Source organism: Impatiens glandulifera, chromosome 1 (genome assembly GCF_907164915.1).
Source record: "Impatiens glandulifera chromosome 1, dImpGla2.1, whole genome shotgun sequence".
NCBI lineage: Eukaryota > Viridiplantae > Streptophyta > Magnoliopsida > Ericales > Balsaminaceae > Impatiens > Impatiens glandulifera.
In genome coordinates this window covers 26,839,429-26,856,536 of record NC_061862.1, presented here as the reverse complement: position 1 = coordinate 26,856,536, position 17,108 = coordinate 26,839,429, and the positions used below count along the sequence as shown (strand labels likewise).

Below are 17,108 nucleotides of genomic sequence, written 5' to 3'. Positions count from 1 at the left end.
GAAGACCATATTTTATACAGTATCATCGCTTAAACGATTCGATTTTTATGTGCATGATAATCAGTCCCATTTTAAAGTCAATTTGAAAGACATGAACTGCACTTGTAGGGTATTTGAAGTTTCCGGTCTTCCTTGTACGAATGCAATGGCTGCTGCCCGTCACCGCAATTTGGTTTGTTATGACTTCTGTTCAAGATATTATTCAGCTCACATGTTCAATCTATTTAACCCATTGTTTAATCGTTTTATTTTCATGCTGACAGGTATTATACAACTGAATCTTGGATGAATGCATATGCGGAGACATGTTATCTTGCTGGTGATGAAGACGATTGGGATATTCCCGAAATGATCAAGGAACACGTATGTCTAAAACCACATGTTAAGGTTAAAAAAAGGCGCCCACAAACAAAGCGTAGGTCATCCCAAGATGAGGTCCGTAAGGTCCCGAGACAATGCAGCTCATGTGCTGGACTAGGACATAATAAGGTAACATGCAAAGCAGACATGCATGTACCATCTACTGCAATAACATCATCATCTAAGTATCATGAGTCATCATCTCAACTGCACGAGCCATCATCTCAACAGTATGAGCCTTTAGAATGATTGTGGTGATAGTACGTTGTAGTGTTCCTTTGTTAATTGAACTTAACAGTGTAGTATGTTTGGGATAAGTTGTAGTATGTTTGGGATAAATTGTAGTATATTTCTTGTATCTCGTGTATCTGTGTACTAATCAATACTTAGCGTAAAGCGAAGTATTTAGAGAAACGCTAAGTACTTAGCGAAACACTAAGTCAAAAGTTAAAGTTAAAGTTAAAAGTTAAAGTTAAAGTTAAAGTTAAAAGTTAAAGTTAAAAGTCATAAGTTAAAATTAAAGTTAAATTTATGTTTTTATAAATAGAGGTAAAGTTACACATACACATGTTGTACATTGAAGAATACCTTCAAGTCTGAATAGCAGGCAAGGAAGGATACACAGTTTAGGTTAGTTTAAGTATCCTTCCTTACTGCTATTCAGCATTGAAGTTTCTTCACATACACTGAAGTGCAGGCTTGAAGTTTCACTTGAAGTTTCTTCACATACACTGCTTTGGTATGTTATATACATTGAAGTATATGTTCAATTCTTTGGTATGATTTGGTATATTTTTCACAAAAATCAAGTATGTATACAAAAATTAACTTATAATATAAATGTAAAGAAAAACGTGAAGTACTTAACGAAACGCTAAGTCCCTAGCAAAACGCGAAGTTAATCAAATACCTAGTGAAACGCGAAGTCATTCAAATTATCATCCAATGTAATCAACCAGCCAGAATATACACACTAAATTAAAATTACAAATATTTTAACATTACATGTAACTTTAAGTTCAAGTTCTATCCAAGAAATCCGACCAGGAAACTCAGTAATTGTGGTTTCTGCCATCTATAAAATGAACAATAACAAAAATGTAAGAACAAATACATAATCTATCGCAAACCATAAGTACTTAACGAAACGCTAAGTACTTAGCGAAACGCGAGTTACTTAGCAAAACGCGAGGTACTTAGCGAAACGTGAGGTACTTAGCGAATCGGGAAGTACTTCGTGAAACCATAATATGGGATATGTCCATTGAGAAACCATGATCATTAAACTTAACATAAGACGATCAAAAACCCTAAACCTAAACCAATAACCAGAAACAGACAAGCAAAAACCCTAAAACTTAACATGCAAAACCAAAACCCATAAACAAAAAACCATAAAAAGACAAGCAACAACCGAAAAACTAAACAAACCTAAGATTATTGACGGACGAGAAGACGGGCAGAAATGATCGCCTTGGCAGGGAGGAGTTCAGTGAAGAGACGGTTAGAGAGAGACGACTCGAGGGATAGAAGAAATGAAATGTTCACATGCAGAAATGATTTTTTTTTAAAATATAAGGTATAGCGCGTGCAGAAATGCGTGCCTCTTCAACTTCCTTAGCGAAATGCGAAGTACTTAGCGAAACGCGATGTCCTTAGCGAAACACAAAGTCCCTAGCGAAACGCAAAGTCCCTAGCGCAACGCGAAGTCCCTAGAGAAACGCGAACTCCTTAGCGAAACGTGAAGTACAAAATTTTTTATTTGATTCATAGGTAATCTATCTCGTTTGACAATGTATCAACAACAAAGTCATGGTTTTAAAGATAAGTTGTGTTAGCAAAACAAATCTTATTAATTTTACATGGAAACATTTAGATTCTTCAGAAAAAGTCTTTGAAGAAGCCATCAATGAGCTCTAGGTAAGAGAAGATTGTTTAAAATTTATTTCTTTAACTTAATGACTAACGAAATCAAAGTCAAATCATCTCCTCTTACATGGAGGTCAATGATGGCTTCTTCAAGGGTCTTTTTTGAATAATCTAAATGTTTCCATTAATGTAAAATCTATTAAGGTTTGTTTTGCTAACACAACTTCTCTTCAAAACCATAAGTGATGTAGATACATTGTCAAATGAAGTTCATGATTCACTATAAATAACAAAAAATCTTGACTCTTAACGAAACGCGAAGTACTTAGCGAATCGCGAAGTACTTAGCGAAACGCGAGGTATCTTCTTTGAAACGGAACTCATATGATCTGCAAATATCATCATCGACATATGAACAATAAGATGAACAAAAATATGAACCAATATGAACTAATATTAACCAATATGAACCAATAATAACAGATTAAATTGATTTAGGGTTATGGTTTGATTAAGAACAACATAAATCGTTTAAAATGAAGATACTAGAAACATGAACATAAATCGATTTAGGGTTAGGGTTAGAGTTTGAAATGAAGATATAGAAATAAGAACATAAATCTGTATTATAAACATCGATTCAGGGTTAGGGTTTTCTTATCGTTGTTTTCTGCTGCCGCCGACGTCGCCCTAGCCGTAGCCTCCGTCGCCATAGATTTTGCCGCCGCCGTCGAACAAGAACAGAGAGAGAAGAGAGAGAAAAGAAATGAATAAAATGAAAAAATTTGAGTATTTATATTAAACCCTAATCCACTTAGAACGCATTACGCGAAAAAGATAATTTCGTCTAAAAAAAAATTAAAGTGGTCACAAAATCAATTTTAATTATCGGGTGACCTCAGAGGCATTTAGTGCCATTAATAGGGTTATTTCTTTAAATTTCCCGAAAAAAATAGAGGTGTTAGGTAGATATGGAAAAGATTCATTAATTAGTTATGGGAAGAAAAGGCGGTCCGGTCCGGTCCGAGCGAAGCAAAAACTGTAATGTCATATTCGTGATTGGGAGAAGGCCGGGAAGAGTGGAGCTAAGTCAAGCTGAAGTTTGAAAATGGGGGGGCGGCGGCGGACGATGGAATGGGCTGCCAAAGCCGACCACCTCGGAGGGTTTCCTCGGAAGATGATAGTTATGGGGGCCGGAGTCTTCGCGAAAGCGGTGGCCAATCTCCTTAATACCACAACGGTTCACAATGCCGACACCCTCATCCGCCTCGTCCGATCTCGACCACCTTCTGTTCCCCTCCTTACTGTTAGCAATCATATGTCCACGTCAGTCAGTTCACAATGTCTACTGAGTCCTGACGACTGATTGATTCCGACGATTTTCATTGATTTAGCTTCTAAAATGGAATTTGGTGCAGGTTGGATGATCCTGTAATGTGGGGATTCAAGGGTTTTCCTACCACGGATGCCAAATTGGCAAGATGGGTTCTAACTGCTGAAGATATATGCTTCAGGAATTCCATTTATTCTTATATTTTCCGTCTTGGTATAACTTCTTTTCTGATTCAGGACCTTGGATATTATGCTTTAACTTAACTAAAAATTAAGTGGATAATTTACATATTTGTTTGTATACTGGACTTGATTGTGTACTGAACTAGGTTTTGAATCTGCAGGGAAATGCATTCCAATAACAAGGGGTGGTGGAATTTATCAAGAATACATGAATGAAGCTCTTGAGCGCCTAAGTGATGGAGAGTGGGTATTTCCTCCATTTATCTTGCAATGAATACAATTACTCTGAATGAAGCCTTTTTTCTTTCTCAGTTTTGAATTCCATAGCCATTGAATCTTTTGCGATCCTATTAGAACATTTTCCTAGAAACCAATGGTTCATTCCCATTTGGTAGGAGTCTTAAACTAAAAGATTGAGGCGTCAGGTAGAACACCTTGATTGAAGTAATGTGTTGTGCTAGGTATCAGGAAAAAAGGTCTAAGTTGTCACTACATGGTACTTCCCAATTATAATTCCCATTTGCCTTGTAACTCTTGAGAGTATTTGATTCTATTCTGAATTTTCGCTCGAGTTAAAGATCTCATGTTCTTTAACCCTAAAACTGAAAGATTGACTGCAGGGTGCTTCATTTAGGTCCTATGATTTGTTTTTAGAGAATGACCATGTTATATATTTTCTATTATTTCTACCAGCCATTTACTGCAATTCTGAATCTGTTTTTTGTTTGTTGTTATATCAACAGTTGCATACTTTTCCTGAGGGGAAAGTATGTCAAGAAATTGCTCCAATTGGAAGATTAAAGTGGGGAACAGCTAGTCTCATTGCTCGAGCACCGGTTACCCCAATTGTGTTGCCCATTATCCATAGTGGATTTCAGGAGGTAATATTCTTCGTTTCATAGACGTGGCAAGAAAATGTCACAAAACTTCATCATTGTTTTTAATTGTTTCCCATTAGGCTTACTTTTCACCTTTTATGGAGCTATTTAAGGCAATGCTATTATAGTGTCACCTCTATCCCTATAAAATGTCTCAAACATTCAAAGTCTTCAATCTCTAATTCATTGGACAAGAGAGACTTGAGTAGTCTCTTTTTCATGGTTCATTGGGAAACACTTTCTAGAGCTGAGTCTGGATTTGGACGAGAAAACTTGAATAAACTAAGACCATTTTTTTATGTAAGTATATCATCTGGAATTCTGGATAGATAAGATAATGTCTTGAAACATAATTTAACTAGACATATATTCATAAACTTGTTGATGTTTTCTCGTCCGAAACCAAACAGCTCTAAAATGTGTTTCCAATGGGCCCAATAATATCGTCAAGATATAGTGATATACAATTAAAATAATGATTCTTCCATCCGTATACTGTTTAAGTGTCCATAAAAGTCTATATGCTCAACCTGCCCTTACGTGTGTCTCTAGTCTCAAACTCAGACGGGATTATCCATTTAAACTTCTTCAATTGAGTCTCGAACGAGGAATGCAAACTTTACATGTAGTTAAAACACATTTCAATCCAAGTTAACTTCAATGTACAACAATGAGCATATTTTGGATATACTTTCTGGATCTGGATTTTTATAACCAGATGAGAAATTGTGTGTCTGATAAATTTTGGAAATACCTTTTGATATTGGAAACTCAAATCTCTCCCCTTTTTTGTTTTGTTTTCGTGTTTGCCAGGTGATGCCAGAGAAGTTTTTATTTGGCAGAAAAAGACCACCATTTCCTTTGCCCGGGAAGACCATCAATATTCTAATAGGAGAACCCATAGAGTTTGATATCCCTAAGTTGACACAAATAGCTATTTCTTCTTCGGATTTATCTTTATCATCTTCGTCTACTGATAATGGATGGCCAAACCGCCATGGACTGAACCAGGCTGCTCAGAGACACCTCTACTCCGCCATGTCGGAGATCATCCAGAGTGCCATGGAGGGTCTCCGAGAAGTTGGGAAAGCATTCCTTAATAAATAATTTTTATTTGAAGCTTGTGATATGCATTTCTTAATTTGGAATTGGCAATAATTCAGCATTCAGGTTTACCGTTAGTCTTCTTAAAACCAATTTATTTGAAGGAAGATGATGATTATTATGAATACAATTCTTTTTAAATATATATATATTTTGATTACATGTATGGTTTATTTGAAAATTTATAAAATCTTGTTTTAGTCCTACCTTTTCTCATAAGTTTGGACCTTTGCTTACGTTTTTTTCCAAAATATTTCATATTATGTAAATATTGACCAATTTTGAACAACGTAAAAAATGTTTTATAATGAGTTACTCATTTCTTTAGTGGATAGATATTATATAAAAAATTCATTTAAACATATTTACTTTATTTACTGATTTAAACGAACAATTCAAACTTTATCGTTTTTACTCATATAGTTATTTGTTCATATCTTTGCCATAGAACTACCTCATAACTCTTAACTAAGTACAACATATCTCATGATATTTTATTATTGATGATATCATTGCATAGGAAGAAACGAAATCCATTCTTCATTCAATTACAAACATTGTCCTTCAAATTTGAGTTAGAAAAATCTTCTTTTCTTTGAAAGATTTGATCACAGCAGAGTCCAACATATTCATCAAAATATAAACTCTGATAATTAACAATATCACCAAACGGAACGGATTATTTGCCGTGGCTGATCCCCATTCGCCAATCAAAGACGGTTTTCCAAAAAAAAACTATCAACGACGACAGATATCCATTCGCCGTCGCTGATAATACAAAAGATCTCCATTCCCCGCTGATAGTACAAAAATCTCCATTCGCCTTCGCTTATAGTTAATAAGATCAGCGACGACATATACCCATTCGCCGTCGCTGATAATCATTACTCTCGGATTTTAGCACATTTTTTACCAAATTGTATTAGTTATATTGAACTGCGCGCGCCTCTAAAACATCTCGTTCAGCGAGCCTCTCTGCGCGAGCAACTTGTTCTGCACGCATCTCTGCGCGCAAATTTTGCTCTGCGCGCATCTCTGCACGCATCTCTGAGCGAGTATCTAGTTCTGCGCGCATCTTCTCCATCTTGCCCCGCAACATCCTGTTTTCCTTGCGCAACATCCTATTCTCCTCGCGCAACACCTGTGTCTCTTCACATTGTGATACCCGTGGATAGTTGTTGACGCTCGAGGAACAACTTTCCCGTTGATCCGCTCGAATGTTCGTTGGACGTATTCCAGATCCCATCCCGAGCACTCTCCCGTGTCCCTGTCCTCCAAAATCAGCTTCAGACACTTCGAACGACATTATATCAGAGTTTTACCACCATTTACAACACCGTTAGTAATTTTAAACTTAGAAATGCAAACTAAAACGATAAAAAGAAATGAATTTATCACTTTCTCCTAAATTTGCAGAGGAATCACGGGAGTCGGATTCTTTAGGAAGAGCATAACTAGAGGGTAACTAGTTATGTGTCAACTCCTGTTTGAAAATGATGGTCTCAATCTGATATTTTCCATGTATAAAAGAGAATTAAGATCTTTATTCACAAGTTCAAGTAAGGCCAAAATAGGTATTTTTTTAGGAAATAATTTGTCATAAATCAATTAGTGGATTAAAAAACTAATAAATGAGAAAATTTTCAAATTTATATTCTACTTAAGGAATAACACCAATCCCTACAAAATATTTTATACAAAAAGAAATTCCAGACAATTATAATTACTCTTGAATCTCTTCATATTTTTCTGCCAATATCAAAGACTTGACAGTGCCAAACCTCTTTTTCTTAGTTGGTAAATAGAAGAAAAACATGAAGTGTCAATAAAGAAGAAAAATAATATAAAATTAGTAAAGAAAAGAAATTAAAGATTTATATTACATAATCACTGTTAGAGATGATACTTTATATCCATGGAGATTCCATACAAATTCTGTAAGAAGGATAATCAAATATTAACTTTGAAAGGTTTAAATCATTAACAATTATTATTTTTTTAGGCCTAAATATATACATTATTCAAATTATTGATTAATGGTAGATTAATGATGATCCTCATGATAATCATAAAGTTCTATATATTCAATCCAATTCATAAAGAGAGATACACTTAAGACATGCTTACATAAAATCAAAATCATCACATCTTCCTCCAAAATTATTTCCCATATTTCAAACATCCTCAACTCAATGCATTGTCCAAATTGTAAACATATATGTTTCACTAATTTCTAACTTCAGCATTTCATCTCAATTCTCAACCTTGATCAGTTATTAAATCTATTCACTTAAAAAACAAAGAATCATGCCACTCAAACATAAACCAATCAATCCAAACACAGAAAAATAAGAAATAATTAGAATCAATGAACCCTAGGCATGAATGATTTCTATGTTCTTCTAGTCATGGAACTAATACAAGAGTCAAACAATCTAGCTAGAAAAATAACTTACTTGAACAAAAACTGAAACCCTAAAGCTGTTGCTTCCAGATGAACAAAATTGTAAAGGAGAATCGAAATTAAAGATTAATAAAAAGAGGCAGCTGCTTCTATTTATAGGAAAGGTGGAGCTCTTCAAAGTCCTTCCAATTTCGATGTGGGATCCCCGCAAGCATTGTACATTTCTGGGCAGCGGGCAGCTGCTTCTATTTATAGGAAAGGTGGTCCTTCCAATTTCGATGTGGGATCCCCGCAAGCATTCTACATTTCTGGGCAGCGGGCAGCTGCTTCTATTTATAGGAAAGGTGGATGATTTTGAGAATTTTACATGTTGGTATCAGAAATTACTAAATTAGTTTATCAGTTTTATTTACTCCATTTTCTCTTACACTAATTTTTCTTATTTAGAATTTAAATTAGGTAAAATATCACTGTACAAACTTATAAAATCAATTTAAATGACAAGGGATGACCAAAACTATTTCAAAAACCATTCTACAAAATAAATTAGGAAATTGTTGACATTGTTACCATGAGGAAACACACACCCTCTCAGCTCTTCTCTCTTCTCCAACGGTCATACATTAGGAAGTTGATGCAGTTTCTTATGGGTCTTAGTGAGCCTTATTCTTAGATGCATAACCAGATTTTGGTTATGGACCCTCTCCCTTCCCTTCTATGAACAAAGCTTTTTCAATGGCTTTGAGTGTTGAGAAACACTTGGAGATTCAAGCAACATGCCCGGAGAAGATGGAACAATCTGCAATGATTGTGAGGGTGTAAAATTTTATTAGCCAAATAAAGGAGGAGCTGTTGAACGCAGTTATAACAAAAGGTTTGTTACTAAAACCTGTACTAATTGCAATTTGGAAGGGCATAGACATGATTATTGCTTCAAAATCATTGGATATCCCGATTGGTACAAGGGACAGAGGGATGTGACAAAAGGGAAGAATACATACAACTCTAAATTCAAAATCTCCAAGAGGGTGGATCATAAATTGTTAGAAATCTTGTCTTGAAAAATAACAGAAATATATATATAAACGATGTTACAAACAAATTAAATAAATACAATGTTACAAAGAACGAAATCACCAGATTAAATCTTGATTCGAGGCATGTGCTTAGCACATTTCCCTTAAAACAGTTCCATCGTCTCCCGTTTGTGCTGGAGCTTATCGCAGATGGCTGTCTCCCAGGGTACAACGAATCCTGTAGTGATTCTGCACTAAAATCACTACTCATCAAACTTGATCAACGTATCTGAACTATCACCGGGTTTCAACGGAAATATCGAGCAAAGAACTCGAAGAACATTCACAAAACAAGAAGAGGACTTTTGGAATTCTAGAGTGAGAAAAATATAAGATGATTGAAAAATGATTTGAAATGAATAATGAATGAGTATATATTGTTGAGAATTAAACCTTCAAATAAAACCATCCAAACGTTTATTAGCAATAAATATTGCTCATTCATTTGTTAATTAGTCCATAACTAATTAACATCGTTGCCTATACGTTAATTTGTTGAAATACAATGTTAGACATTCAATCCTAGCAAATTGAAGAGTCTAAACGTTATCCAATTGATAGGCACTTAAAGTTAAATGTTTATCATAACATTATACTTTAATTTTCTAATTAGGCATTAAATATTAATTAAATAATTAATATTTAATTGTAGTTTGGATTAAATTCACCGTTAATTCACGTTTGAATTTGTGTGAATTTTATTTGATTTTATTTATTCACAATCTTATTTCCATTTATTAATGGAATTAGCTTAATTCCAACAATCCCCCACATTAATGGAAATTGAAAGATTAACCCGGTGAAAGGTTCAACAGTTGAATTCTACATAGGATAGGTAGGTGTAACCCTTTGAACCTTCCCTTGTGAAAGCATATAACTTTACTAGCTGATTAGTAGACTCGATGTCCTTGAACTATTCTGCCTTTTGTGTAAACGATTACACACTTTCACATAGAATTCTCCCTAATACATGTCAAGCTCTCATGGTTGTGTCCATTTTGGCCATGGAACACGCGCCTGGTTCTGTGAGAGGGTCTAGAATTGAGCCGTGCAATTCTTTCGAAGCGGCCCCACTTCTCCCTCACATATGTGATCTCTTTGCTCACAAAGAATCATTAAAAGCGATATACTTATCCTCGTCAAAATTATATTGTTTCGTTATAGGATTAATCCTCAACAATAACTTTCCAAGTCAGTACAATTAGGTTGTCCCATTGAACCTAGTTCTTGGGATCTCCAGTCTGCATAGGTTGGGTTTTCCTTCATACCAACTTATAGTAGGCTAATGTCTCAAAAGACTTCAAACTATCTCTCTATTCAATAATCTGATTAGTGGATCCACAATGTTATCTTTGACTTACATAGTCAAATTTGATAACTCCATTAGAGAGTATAGTCTAATGACATTATGTCTAAGACGTGTATGTCTAGACTTGTCACTGACTCTAAGCTTGTCCAATTTTCAATTACTATCACAATAATTAGAAATTTATGTTGGTACATTCTTAGTTAACCTTGGAACATCTTCTAATAAGAAGCATAGTCATTCGTACATGATTATCATTTAATTTTTTATGAAAATATTGTTTACCTGGCTAACTAGTAGACAAAATGTCTTTGAACTATTCCGACTTCGTGTAAACAATTATATATTTTACATAAAAATATTTTATTTTTTGACATAAGTCAAAAATATAGATTATAACGTTTAATCTATCCATCATAAGTTTCTTAGAAGATTTCCATACGTAGATTGCACTTCTAAGTGTAAACATATTCACTTTAAGACGTAAAGTCTTTCATTTAATAATATCAATATATCATTTGATAACAACATGATATTTCGTTTAGTGCAATTCATATCCTTTATGGATTTAATCATTTTTACCGTAATTTTCAACGATAAAAATATCGTACAAAAGACACGTAATGAAATAATTTTCATTGTCTTCATGATATATATAATTGTCACATCCACTTTTTAATAAAAGTATGATCAAATTTTCATATCATTATTATAAAATTTGTTATAAGTCATATCAAAACTTTATAAACTTTCATTTTCATTTATTTCATAAAATCCTTTTGAAGACATTGGTTCTTCAAAGTTTATGAAAATAATGTCAAAATATGACACGTTTCTTGATTTCAAAATCCTCAAATCTAAAAATATCGATTTGAACACCAACTCAGCAAATATAAACAAAACATTTTCTTGTTATTTTCTTTCTTTTTGTAAAGTTGCGCAACTTTATCTTTTATAGTGAACATATTTCTCTAACAATGAATTATCTTTTCATTTATCATAATATACACAATTATTTTTGTATTATAATCAATAAAAATATTTGCCCCCACATTCGTGTTGGTATCCTTTAAATCACACACATTTGTATGATTTAAATCAATGATTTTCTAATCAAAAAATTGTCACACAATTCTTTTACAAATTTCTTTTGTTATACTTATCATACATTGAATAAGATAACTATATTATAAATATTTAATTGAATAAATCATAATTTCTATACAAGAGATTAGAATGTTTATTCATTTATAAATCATTCTTCACATAATCTCTACATAAGAAATTAAAAGTATTTAATCAATTAAAATATTTATTTCAACACTTAATTTCTATAGAAGAAATTAGAATATTTAATCAAATAAATATTCACCATATCACATGATTTCTACAAAAGAAATCATAATGTTTCAAGCACCTTTGACCGAAGTCGCTTAAACATTTATTTCCGGTTGCACGTTTGCATCCCGTAATATCGGCACGTTTGCCACATTATTCTCAAATCAAAGAAGACTTTACTTGTAATTATTTGATTTCAAAATTATCAAATTAAGTCTTAATGATGCAATTGGACAATGTATATCAAGTATCTTATATTAAACCAAAATTAATATATATATATATATATATATATATGATATTATATATTATTGCTTCTTTTATTTTAGTCACCACGATGACAAAAACAAATATATATATATATATATATAGTCAATAACTTAGAAACATAATCAAATAAATAATATGTCATATATTATTTAAACAAATATATATAAACTTTCATATATATAAAAATACATTTATAAAATACATAATAATTAATAGAATGTTGACCGTTTAACTTTAATCAAATATAAAACTAACTAACTATAAGTATTCATGTCATCAATTATTTGTTTCTTAATTAATTAGATGACCTTTAACATTCTATAACAAATATTTGTCAACCAAAAAATACATAGTTTTGTGACAAAATTCAAAATTATCTATTAAAATAAAATAGATTAAAAATAAATCTTTATTTATATATGTATATAAATTTTTAGATAATCATACTTATTATGAATGAACATGAATCATCATATTATTAGCTAATATGCATGATATATATAAATAATCACTTAGCAATATAATCAAATAAAACATAACTACAAACGTACCTCATGTCTTAATCGAAGTAATTACATTATCGTGTTATGAACGATAATCCACGTGAAACGACAATGCTCAAAACAAATCTAGGTGGATCATTCTCACCGAGATAATTTTTGCGAAAATATTTTGACTTACATAATTGTCTCTTTCAATGTATGATTAGAATAAGTTCTAACACAAACAACTTATTTAATCTTAAGAAATTAAAATTTCTATACTCAATTTATTTCATAATTTCTACATAAGAAATTATAATGATTTCAACATTCATAATTAATGTCATTTAGACAAATCATGTTTTTTTTATAAGAAATCATTATGAACACATTAATCTCATAATTTTTACACAAGAAAATTATAATGATTTTCACATCAAGACTCAAGTCTGAATTTTATAAAGAAATCATTAACTACACCCATTCATCTCCAACATCAATGGATAGAGTCATTTTAAGGAGTCAAATTTCTACCAAGAAATCATTGACTATCCATTCATCTCATAATTTCTACAAAAAATTGGAATGGTTTCAACATCAATACCTTTAACAAGTCTGATTTCTACAAAGAAATCATTGACTATCCCATTCATCTCATAATTTCTACACAAGAAATTTGAATGGTTTCAATATCAATGACGACTAAAGTCATTTTAGCTAGTCCAATTTCTATAAAGAAATCATTGACTACCCCCATTCAACTCATAATTTCTACACAAGAAATTGGAATGGTTTTTAACATCAATGACCAGTGTCATTTTAACAAATCTGATTTCTATAAAAAAATTATTGACTACCCCCATTCAACTCATAATTTCTACAAAAGAAATTGGAATGGTTTCAACATAAATGACTAGTGTCATTTTATAACACATCAGATTTCTATGAAAGAAATCATTGGCTCCATTCATCTAATAATTTCTATACAAGAAATTTGAATGGTTCCACCATAAATGACTAGTGTCATTTTATCACGTCCGATTTCTATAAAAGAAATCAACGTAAATGACTAATGTCATTTTATCACGTCTGATTTCTATAAAAGAAATAATCTTATCAGTTGGATTTGAACAGGGGACCTCCCTTCCGTCACGCACCATTGCGTCTGAACTTTGAACCACTGCACCAATGTGCCATTTCATTATTGTACCGCTTTTATGACCTTTTGTCTTCTTTCTGGAGATAACTTATACTTCATATTTGACTAGACTCTGTCAACCAATGAATATATACACATTTAAAACGATAACTTATTACCATAATAAAATGTAATATATAAAACAATGTATAAATAAAGATATGTATAAATAAAGATAAATCTTTCTTTATTTATTAAATCATCCTACCATATTCTTATTAATTGTATTGCTTAATTAAAAAGAAGGTATATATTATAATTAATTATTTTAAAACTGAAACCATATGTTTCAATTATAATTAATTTTAACACCATAAATTTTATAAAAATTGAAAGCTAACATAATAGTTATTTTCTTATTTTCATTCATTATTATTAATAATTTTAATAACCAAACAAATCTTTAAATAAGACTAGAACAAATTAAATTATTGTGTTCTAATTTATTTTATATATAACATTTGTATAATGAATATACAAATTAATGTTTCTTGAGAAAATTTTATATCAAAATATATTAGCTTATAAAACTAAGCTTTAAAAGCATAAGAACATATGTGTTAATAATCAAACATATTTATATGCAATAAAGACTTATCTTTATTTGTTGATTTCTTAAGATGAATCTTTTTCATTTTTTTCGAAATGAACATCATCTCTTTCGCAACACCGTGACTCGTATTTCTGAAACATCAAAGACAAAGATTTTCGATGGTAAAAGCTACTAAATAACTTAGCACACGAAACTGTTTTAAGATTGTTAGAAATCTTGTCTTGAAAAATAACAAAAATATATATATATATACGATGTTACAAACAAATTAAATAAATACAATGTTACAAAGAACGAAATCACCAGATTAAATCTTGATTCGAGGCATGTGCTTAGCACATTTCCCTTAAAACAGTTCCATCGTCTCCCGTTTGTGCTGGAGCTTATCGCAGATGGCTGTCTCCCAGGGTACAACGAATCCTGTAGTGATTCTGCACTAAAATCACTAGTCATCGAACTTGATCAACGTATCTGAACTATCACCGGGTTTCAACGGAAATATCGAGCAAAGAACTCGAAGAACATTCACAAAACAAGAAGAGGGCTTTTGGAATTCTAGAGTGAGAAAAATATAAGATGATTGAAAAATGATTTGAAATGAATAATGAATGGGTATATATTGTTGAGAATTAAACCTTCAAATAAAACCATCCAAACGTTTATTAGCAATAAATATTGCTCATTCATTTGTTAATTAGTCCATAACTAATTAACATCGTTGCCTATACGTTAATTTGTTGAAATACAATGTTAGACATTCAATCCTAGCAAATTGAAGAGTCTAAACGTTATGCAATTGATAGGCAATTAAAGTTAAATGTTTATCATAACATTATACTTTAATTTTCTAATTAGGCATTAAATATTAATTAAATAATTAATATTTAATTGTAGTTTGGATTAAATTCACCGTTAATTCACGTTTGAATTTGTGTGAATTTTATTTGATTTTATTTATTCACAATCTTATTTCCATTTATTAATGGAATTAGCTTAATTCCAACATAAATCTCCAAGCATAGATGACACCTACTCTAAATTCAAAATCTCTTGAAAATTTCTTTCTTTGATAGAAGTGTTAAAAAGCATTCGAACCAATAATGGCACTGAATTTACATATTCACATTGTCAACAACTCCTTCATAAGTTATATTATTCATCAAAAGAGTTGTGTTTATACTTCACAATATAACGGTGTTGTGAAAAGAAAACATAAACACTTACTGCATTTTTCTATTTTAAATTTAGACATGCAAACTAAATTGATAGAAAGAATTAGAATTTATCACTTTCTCCTGAACTTGTGGCCTCTAAATATCATCTGCTCCCTAAAGAGATTATTTATTTGTTAATACTGGGGACATATCTCATTGTTATTAAGATAATTGGCATCAAGATATGGTAATACAGAAAACATTAGATTCAAAATATTACTCTCAGATGGAAGATTCAGGACTTACATTAAACTATACTACATCTTCAAATAGTAAGATGTAATATAACTAGCATGTGAAAAGTAAAATAATCATGTGATGTTATAACTCTACTAGCATTAAAAATGAGGTTCATAACTCTTATTATTATTATTATTATTATTATTATTATTAAGAAACTTAGTAAGCTAAAGAAAGAATAGGTTCCCAGAAATCCCAATTGATGACACAATTCTCTTAATGTGGCAGTATAAAGTGGTTAATTTACATAAATGTTAATATCCACATAGGTAAGTGAACCAACTCAAGGCATTAAATAAATAATTACTCTTACAAGGAGTAAGAAGTTTACCGGAAGAAATTAAGTGGCAAAGCACTCAATATTCTAATATTAGGGTATAAATAGGGATGACAATGGGGCGGTTCGGGGCGGAGAATGCATTTATCGTCCTCAAACAGTTTTAATTTCGGGAAATTTTTTAATACCATCCCCGCACCGTTCGGTTTTTTTCGGTTTCGGGGAATCTCGCGGGGCACCGTTAATAATTATTTTTATTTAAAATAAAATAAAAATTATACAATAAAATTATATAAACAAGTTTTTTAATATAATATATATTATAATATATTAAAATTTATATTATTATAAAGAAATAACATTACTACTCTTATAAAATATAGTGAATAAATAAATATATTGATAATTTAATATATTTAATTATGTTTATGGTGTTCGAGGCAGATTCAGGGTGAAATCGGGACGGGGCGGGGGACACAAATACCATCCCCGTCCCATTTCCATTCGGTTTCGGGGAAAAACCATCCCAAACGGGGCAATTCGGTTCAGTTTTCGCGGGCGGTTTCAAATTGCCATCCCTAGGTATAACTGTTGAATAGGCTTTTGTCTAATGAAACCACATATTCAATCCTTGTGCTGTAGTTTCTCCATCAATGTTTTTGTAAAATACCATCTAGTCCTTGAACAATAAAGATTAAGAAAGCACAAAATACAATAAATGGATCAATCAAAGAAAGATCCAATATTACTTCCAATTAGTGCATATAAACGGTCAGGCGAGTATTTTTCTTTTTAAATTGCATATGCAAAAATAAGAACAAAGTACCTGAATTGTTCACTAGGTTTCAACAGAAATATAATCAGTGAAAAATCGAATAACACTCAACCGAGTGAAGAATTTGAATAACACTCAAGAAACTAAGACTTTTTGAACTCTAAAGAGATAATTAAATGAATGAAAAAACTAGATATATGAAGAGATCTAACATTAGGGGATATATATAGCTGAAAATTAAACCATGAC

General features: G+C 31.7%; 1 protein-coding gene across 1 annotated transcript; it reads left to right on the top strand.

Moving 5' to 3' along the window:
• The first annotated feature begins 3,276 nt into the window (after positions 1 to 3,276).
• Positions 3,277 to 5,883, top strand: LOC124921031 (N-acylphosphatidylethanolamine synthase). Its single transcript, XM_047461630.1, has 5 exons — positions 3,277 to 3,555; positions 3,648 to 3,775; positions 3,906 to 3,991; positions 4,488 to 4,625; positions 5,436 to 5,883. The coding sequence occupies exons 1-5, from the start codon at positions 3,338 to 3,340 to the stop codon at positions 5,727 to 5,729; spliced, it is 864 nt and encodes a 287-aa protein (XP_047317586.1). The 5' UTR covers positions 3,277 to 3,337; the 3' UTR covers positions 5,730 to 5,883.
• The last annotated feature ends 11,225 nt before the right edge of the window (positions 5,884 to 17,108 follow it).

Bases quoted from the DNA above. Each gene is read 5' to 3' on its own strand.
- LOC124921031 (XM_047461630.1), top strand. From the start codon at position 3,338: ATGGGGGGGCGGCGGCGGACGATGGAATGGGCTGCCAAAGCCGACCAC. The intron at 3,992-4,487 runs GTATTTCCTCCA...TTATATCAACAG, and splicing joins GCCTAAGTGATGGAGAGTGG to TTGCATACTTTTCCTGAGGG. The intron at 4,626-5,435 runs GTAATATTCTTC...CGTGTTTGCCAG, and splicing joins TCCATAGTGGATTTCAGGAG to GTGATGCCAGAGAAGTTTTT.